Here is an 8,477-nt window from a genome sequence, read left to right on the forward strand (position 1 = left end):
CAAACAAATAAACACGCATCCGGGATCTTTCTTCTGGCAAAAAATACAAAATTCCACATTTTTTCAGATAGGCGCTTGAAAACTCTACAGTTGAGTTCTCTGATGCCTTGAATCTGATTGTGTGATTTTCATAAAGATTCTATGGCTTTTAGGGGGTTTTCCCCTTTTTTCAAAAATCAGGCAAATTTTCTCAGGCTCGTAACCTTTCATTGGTAAGAATAAACTTAATGAAACTTATATAACTGGAATCAGCATCAAACTGCGATTCTTTTGATAAATCTATTGGTATCAAAATTCCGTTTTTTAGAGTTTCGGTTACTATTGAGCCGGGTCGCTCCTTACTTACAGTTCGTTACCACGAACTGTTTGATGCAGCCTGAATACTTGCTAAAAAAACTAACCTGGTTAAAAAGCAAAAGAGAGTGAAAAGAAATATCGGTGGGTGACCAATTTAAATAAAAAAGAAGCGCCAGTCATAAAAGATTAAATACAAAGCTGGTAATGCGTGTTAAATGACATAATGAGTCTTGAAACAAAAAGGGCCTAAAAAGGGTAAATTAAAGAAAAATCTAAGGTAAAATATCATAGGAAGAACGTTTTAAGTAAAAATTCAAATTTAATCACAAAAGCGTTTTAGTAATGAGCTATATTAGATATCCATCCAAAAGGGGGTGCCATGAAATATCGGTGGGTGAGTGAAATCATAGGCAGCGCGCTAGCGCTGCCTAAGTAAAGAACGGTGTGGGCACAATGTGTTTTTTTCTTCTTCTTCTTCTTCAGTTGGGCACTTCGTATCGAAGGAGTTGTCGTAGAAACTTCGAACAGGGCTCATTCGATTGGAAATTTGAGTGGCTAGTGCCCTTTTTAATAGTCGAAAGTGATTGGAGGGCAACTAGCGCCTCCCCCCACTCATCATTCCCCCAAACACATCAATGTTGGGACAATAAGAACAATGTTGGGACAATGTACGATGTAATATTTTTTTTACTTTAGAGCAGGGCCCTTCATATGGAAGGGGTCGTCGTAGAAACTTCAAAAAGGACTTATTCAATTGGAAATTGAGAGTTCTAGTGCCCTTTTTAATAGTCGAAAGTGACTGGAGGGCAACTAGCCCCCCTCCCCGCATGCCCATCATTCCCTCAAACACATCCAATCCAAATTTTTAGATAACCATTTTGTTCAGCGTAGTTGATTTCCAGATAGAAAATATGTTTTTGAGGACACTTCCCCACAACCCTCAGGGCAAGGGTTTTAAGTAATGCCCTGGTGGCAGAAGGCGTTGTCCTAGAAACTTCAAAACAAGCTCATTCGATTGGAAATTCGAAGGGCTAGTACCCTTTTTAATATTTGACAGAGATTAGAGGGCAACTAGCCCTTCCCCACGCCCGTCATTCCCCCAACAACATCCGATCCAAATTTGTAGATGACAATTTTGTTCAAATTGGTTGATTTCCAGATATAAAATATGGTTTTGAGGAGGACACTCCCCCAAAACCCTCAGGGCAAGGGTTTTAAGTTATAACCTGGGGGCATATAAGGTTTTTATAGAAGTTGTTGTCGTAGAAACTTCAAAAAATCCTCATTCAATTGGAAATTAAAAGGGCTAGTGCCCTTTTCAATAGTTGAAAGTGATTGGAGGGCAACTCGCCCCCCCCCCAGCCTATCATTTCCCCAGACACATCCAATCAAAATTTTGAGATAGCCATTTTGTTCAGCGCAGTTGATTTCCAGATAGAAAATATGTTTTCGAGGAGGATATTCCTCCACAACCCTCAGGACAATGGTTTTAAGTTATGCCCTGGGGGCATATATGGTTTTTAAAGAAGGTTTTTAAAGAAAAAAAGCTCATTCGATTGGAAATTCAAAGGGCTAGTGCTCTTTTTAATAGTCCAACTTGATTGGAGGGCAACTAGCCCCCCCCCACGCTCATCATTCCTCCAAACCCATCCAATAAAAATTTTGAGATAGCCATTTTGTTCAGCGTAGTTGCTTTTCAGATAGAAAATATATTTTTGAGGAGGACACTCCCTCACAACCCTCAGGGCAAGGATTATAAGTTATGCCCTGGGGGCATATAAGGTTTTTATTGAAATCTTTGTCGTAGAAACTTAAAAAGGGCTCATTCGATTTGAAATTCAAAGGGATAGTACCCTTTTTAATAGTGGAAAGTGATTTGAGGGCAACTAACCCCCCTCTCACGCCCAACTTTTCCCCAAAAACATTCAATCAAAATTTTTAGATAGCCATTTGATTCATTGTAGTTGAAAGTTTTGGAAATTCCGTCTTTAAGGATGACAACCCCTCCCCCTACAACCCTCAGGGCAAGGGTTGTAAGTTATGCCCTGGGGTATATAAAGCTTTTATTGAAAGTGTCGTCGTAGGAACTACAAAAGGGCTCATTCAATTGGAAATTGAAAGGGCTAGTGCCTTTTTTAATAGTTGAAAGTGATTGGATAGCGACTCTCACGCCCACCATTTTCCAAAACACATCCAATTAAAATTTCGGGATATCCATATTGTTCAACGCTATTGAAAATTTCGGAAATTAGGTCTTTTAGGATGATAACCCCCTCAGAGCCCTCAGTGCTAAGGTTGTAAGTTATGCCCTGAGGGCATATAAGGTTTATATAGAAAGTTGCTGTACAAATCATAGGCAGCACGATCGCGCTGCCTAATTAAAGAACGGGGACACTCGAGAACGAGACAAGAAACGAGGACTAAGTAAAGAGGAGGACACAATCCACAGGGCAAGGGTTTTAAGTTATACCCTGGGGGCATATAAGAACGATGTTGGCACAATGTTTTATTTATAAATTTTTTCCTTTAGACCAGGGCACTTCGTATCGAAGAAGTTGTCGTAGAAACTTTGAAAAGGGATCATTCAATTGAAAATTGGAGTGGCTTGTGCCCTTTTTAATAGTCGAAAGTGATTGGAAGGCTTGACATTTTTATAGTAAAGATCAATGTGGATATAATGTATTATTTTTTGTTGTTGTTGTTGTTTAGACCAGGGCACTTCGTATCGAAGGATTTGTCGTAGGAACTTCGATAAGGGCTCATTCGATTGACAATAGAAAGGGCTGATGCCCTTTTTAATAGTCGAAAGTGATTTGAGGGCAACTAATCCCTCTTCCACTCCCACCCTCCCACGCCAACCCTCCTATTTCTGCTCTTAAAATTTAGCCAAATCAAAATAGCGCAAGTACATCCAAGCTATCAAAGAAAGTAAATAGATTTGTTTGCGAATGGTATCAAGTTTTCCATTTCAGGTCAACTGGAGGAGGTAAAAAACTAAATTAAACAGTACTATTTGTGTCCAGATTTTTAAAAGGGTGTATGTTGTTAAAAATTGGATAAAATTTTTCTCCGGCATACAAATAGCAGCCCAAACTATAAAGCCTTAAAAAACGAAAAGATTTAAAGTATTATTTTCTTTTTCCCTGAAAAGACTATGTCAATATAAAACGAGCAGAAATTAATATTAAAAACTTTTTCCATAAAATAAGTTTTTCAAAGAAAAGTAAAGAACTTCATTAAACAAAAAATGAGCAAAAATAAAATCAAATAATCTACCAAGCGTGAAACTACCTCAAATCAGCATCGATAAATAAATGAAACCCAAAACGCACAGAAATTACAATAAATGACCGAGTCAAACTTAAAACGAGCAGAAATTAACATAAGTTGGGCTCAAAACCCCTATGCCTTCCCAAGGCCAGTACAAAATTTGCACTTTACTGAAAAAAATATAAATGTTTTTACTTTTATAACTTTAATAAATCAAATAATTTTAACATTTTGATTACTAAATATCAGTATATGTATATTAAACTGACAATGCACATTCATTTTTGTTGAATGGAGTTCTTTACTTTTCTTTGAAAAACTTATTTTGTGGAAAAAATTTTTTAAATTACATAAGAAAAAAAAGTACCTGTCCTGTCCTAAAAGATTAAATGCTAAGCTGGCAATGCATGTTAAATGACATAACGAGTACTGAAACAAAAAGGGCGTTTTAATAATGAGCTACATCAGATATTCAAGCAAAAGGGAGTAACATTAAATATCGGTGGGTGAGTGAAATTGAGACAAAAAAAGAAGTACCTGTCCTAAAAGATTAAATAACAAGCTGGCAATGCATGTTAAATGACATAACAAGTACTGAAACAAAAAGGGCGTGATTAATAATGAGCTACATCAGATATTCAAGCAAACGGGAGTAACATTAAATATCGGTGGGTGAGTGAAATTGAGACAAAAAAAAAATTTCCTGTCCTAAAAGATTGAATACCAAGCTGGTAATGCATGTTAAATGACATAACGAGTACTTAAACAAAAAGGGCGTGATTAATAATGAGCTACATCAGATATTCAAGCAAACGGGAGTAACATTAAATATCGGTGGGTGAGTGAAATTGAGACAAAAAAAAAGTTCCTGTCCTAAAAGATTGAATACCAAGCTGGTAATGCATGTTAAATGACTTAATGAGTCCTGAAGCAGAAATGGTAAAATAAAGAAACAAAGTAAGGTAAAATATTATAGGGAGAATGTTTTAAATAAAGATACAACTTTAATCACAGAAGCGTTTTAATAATGAGCTATAGGAGATATCCACAGTCAACCAAAGAAGGCATAACCAAATAGCGATTCATATGAAAGAATAAAAGTCATATAAAATCGTTAGTAAGAAAAAAGTAATGTTAGACCGTGGAAGACCCAGTTCGAGAACATGTGAAAAAGAAAAGTTGGAAAACAAACAAAAAATGCATGAGCAGTTTGTAAAGGCTAAATAAAGAGCTTAATCAATCTGACCAAGGAATATCAAAGGGAGAAAAGGGATTTAATCATTGGGGGTATTACGTGTATATTAAACTGTGGTACAGATTCTGCTTTAACCCTTAGAAGCCGATTAATTTTGGGTTAGGGTGTACTAGAAGAAAGCATCTCTAAGGTGGTTTTCATTGTTCTAAAGCTGTCCCTTCATTATGGCCTTTTCAGGCGAATTTGCATGCACTTTTTGCCTATTCTGACAGATCCAGTTTTTATTAGTGCCTATCAGGCTCAAAAGGCAAATCAGCTGCACATGAAGCGCTTTTTTTTTTTTTTTTTTTTTTTTTTTTTTTTTTTTTTTTTTTTAATCGGATCTGGTGGATGCGATAAGGCGAAATATAATGATGGAAAATGCCATCATAGGAGATGCCATAATTCTTTTAGGATAACAATGTTAGCTATCAAAAGGAGGTTAGTTGACCTTCCTCAAAGACACATTTCAGGGCTCTCTTTTAAATAGTTTCACCACGGTAATTTCATTATATTTCGCATAGAACTGAGCTATTGAATTCTTCTTAAATAAGGGTCCTTGTGGTACCTCACTAGATCCTCTCCTTGGCACGCTCCTTCTCTAATGGGCGAGAAGCACTGGATCGAACAGCCCTTTAATTGTCAATAATAATCATTTCAGAAAGGTATGGATTTTTTATCTTTTGATTGGACTCTGATCCCATCGGACCCTTATCAACCTTGGCCTTGTAGCTTTATCAATTGGATGACACTCTATACAGTCTCCAGGCAGAAATCTTCCAGTTTCTTTATTGGCTCTTCAGAATGATCTGTGAAATAATTTTGGGGCTAATAATAATTTTCTTAGTTCGAATTACCATTTTGCCAGCCCCCAAGCCAATTCTTCACGTTTATAGAAAGCCTGGAAGACTTTATTATGTCAAAGTGGTTGTCTTTTATCTACTTGTCAAGCTACGAAGGGTAAGTTTATGATTATTTATTATTATAATTAGCTCGTTGATTGTATAATATTATTGACGGAGCTATAGCTAGAGATATAGATTATTGAATAGAGAGATGTAATTGTCATCTTTTCAGAAAGGTATACCTTACAATTTTGACTGAAATGATGCACTATGTTTAGATGGATTTTTGCCAATTCGTGACATAATTCACTGGCTTGTGAGACAGATCATACCCAATAATAATAATAATTATGATTTATTTTTAGCCCACTATACAAAATACTTGTAGACATTGGAGAAAAACACCAAAAAAGAAAAAACGAAAAAAAATAATGTAGCCTGCTTAACGTCAATGTTACCATTAAAGATGCGTACAGCAAGGGTTATAGTCAATTACCCTCTTTGAGGTAAGAAGGAGGGGTCTCAGCTGTAGGAGTCTTTTTCATAGCCATTATGTAACAGCGGTTATATAATTTAGATGCTATCAAATAGTTCTGGTGAACCTGGACTCCTCCCCCTCCCCATCAAAAAATAGAAAACTCTTTCATGGATACATTACAGTTCACAGAAACCCATATAATATTTTCAAAAAGATATATTTAATTTTAATCTATGGCCTTAAATCATCTTTATTATTCTGCGTAAACCCTTTCCCATTTATTGTGTAATCCCAGCTCTTAATCCGACCAAAAAAAAAAGTTGACCATCAGTTTACGAGCAATGAAATTGCTAACCCTCGTGCAAAGTTGTAAGAGAAATGATGTTATCAACGATTAAGAGCTGTTAATTGGCTACATAAAACATCTTGTTTTTTCCAGCTGGAAAGAGAAATATACCAGGGCACATTTTCTGTCTTCATGCCACACACAAGAATAAGCTTCCTCTATGAAACAGCCTTTCTGAGAATTTTATCATAGTATTAGCTGCTGAGGCTTCAAACAAGAAATTAGACAAAGAGTTGTCCACCAAGCAGTGCAGCTGGGACGGAGAAGTTCCTAAACCATCCAGGGGACCACTAATCGTCTTGAATCACTGCCAATTGTGATATTACAGACAAATCGCTGCAGCGACAAGACGCCTGCCGCCAACACTGCTGCTCACGCTCATCCTCTACCTCAACTTATCCAAAGCTTAGATCATTCTTTTTGACCTCTTGCCATTCTGTTTGGGGACGACCTCCTTTTTGTTTGCGGAATGTTAGGCAATCTGCCATCCTTCATCCGTGAAACGTGGCCTAGCCAGCTTAATTTAATTCTAATCCCACGCTAACAAAACGCCCTCTTCAGATTAAAAGGCTTAAAATACAAGTGGTTATTGAAGCTATTACAGGAATTGGGAATCATCTCAGTCACTACAATCTGAAGAACTGATCCTCAATTTGCAAAAAATGTTAGATGGCAGAGGAAACAAGAAGGCGTCTAATAAAAAAAATGTCCAGCCGGGTTAGATATCGGCAGCAGACATCTCATAAGTTGGGTGTTAAGCTGGAAGATGCTGTTGTGGAGAATAAGGTCCAACGACAACTGCCAACGTATTTAATAAGGATGGGGAAATTTCGTGCATGTGCTCAAACCGTTGATTAGTTGTTTTTTTATATATATTAAAGCAATGGGTCCTTATGGCCTGAGCTTCGGTTCTGTTGGTGAGTCTGCCCATATTAATAATCATAATAGCCTTCTTATGCTTTCTAACACTATAGCCCTAATAAGTGGGGTCGAGCCTTTTTGTTTGATGTACGGTCAGTCAATGAAATTCCTAAGACTATCTTTAGACAATTCTACGCCTTTTGAAGACACCAAGTCTCAGAACCATATTTGACCATTGTCGTTACCGGGGTTTCCAATATTCTAATCATAGTTCACAAACCTTACTTCTTATCCTTTCAATTTTTTCAACTGTGAAAAAAACACTGTGACATGACTATTCCATAGTAGAATAAAGTATTTATGCCAAGTGTTTTATCTTTCTTTTTTTGTTTTTATCAGTCGTGTTGTTTCAACATTCGTCAACGGGGAGAGATTCTGCAGTATGGTCAAAGCGTCAGTTATTCTGGAATATGATTTACGGTAATTTTTATATCCGATTCAGTATGGTTGACTTAGAAAAAAAACTACCTTTTTTCAATAAAATATGTTCTGTTATTTTGTGTTAAGAGTCCTTATTCGCAAAGGATGTTCTTATGAATGTAAGAAGTTAAATACTAATGGAAACCTTTATTTCTTAAAACCTGCAAAGAAAATTGAGTGAACTTCATCGATTTGATTTCTTAATAACTGAGGAATTTAGGAGACTCGTATGTCTTATATACTCGTAATGTCTTATAAATAAAATTAGAGGTTTTTTTGCTTTTGTATTAACCAGAAGAGTTTTCATTGTTGTAGTGGCAGGATGCCCGAACGAAGAAGACGGGAGAAAAGCCTGACACACTTCAAGCAGGATATGGTGCCACATGTGTGAACAATTTAGACGAGCTTGAAGTGCCACAGAAACTTGCTGAACATCCAAAAGTAAGATGGAGCATTTTGTCCTAATTAGGATTTTTCTTCTTTTTTTTCAATGTAGCATAAACAGAATTCATTCTGGACTTCGTTATTTTGAAGTTTCGTAATTATTTTGATCTCATCATCATCACATCCAAAAATAAACTTTAATGTTTCCTTAATACTAGTATTGCAGGAGAACAAAAGAAAGGTTTTGAATATTTTTCATGTTTCATTTCCGTGCCCTTCCCC

The 8,477-nt window shown here is 36.4% G+C and overlaps 1 protein-coding gene across 1 annotated transcript in view; it reads left to right on the plus strand.

Moving 5' to 3' along the window:
• Nucleotides 1–8,276, plus strand: part of LOC148950956 (uncharacterized) — a 29,847-nt gene extending 21,571 nt beyond the window's left edge. Inside the window, exons 2-3 of the mRNA XM_089090967.1 lie at nucleotides 5,534–5,761; nucleotides 8,127–8,276. Coding sequence (XP_088947093.1) covers nucleotides 5,534–5,761; nucleotides 8,127–8,276 — 378 coding nt within the window. The remainder of the gene's footprint in view (nucleotides 1–5,533; nucleotides 5,762–8,126) is intronic.
• The last annotated feature ends 201 nt before the right edge of the window (nucleotides 8,277–8,477 follow it).

This window comes from Artemia sp. Qi Xiang Cuo, chromosome 6, assembly GCF_049724085.1.
Source record: "Artemia sp. Qi Xiang Cuo chromosome 6, ASM4972408v1, whole genome shotgun sequence".
Classification (NCBI taxonomy): domain Eukaryota; kingdom Metazoa; phylum Arthropoda; class Branchiopoda; order Anostraca; family Artemiidae; genus Artemia; species Artemia sp. Qi Xiang Cuo.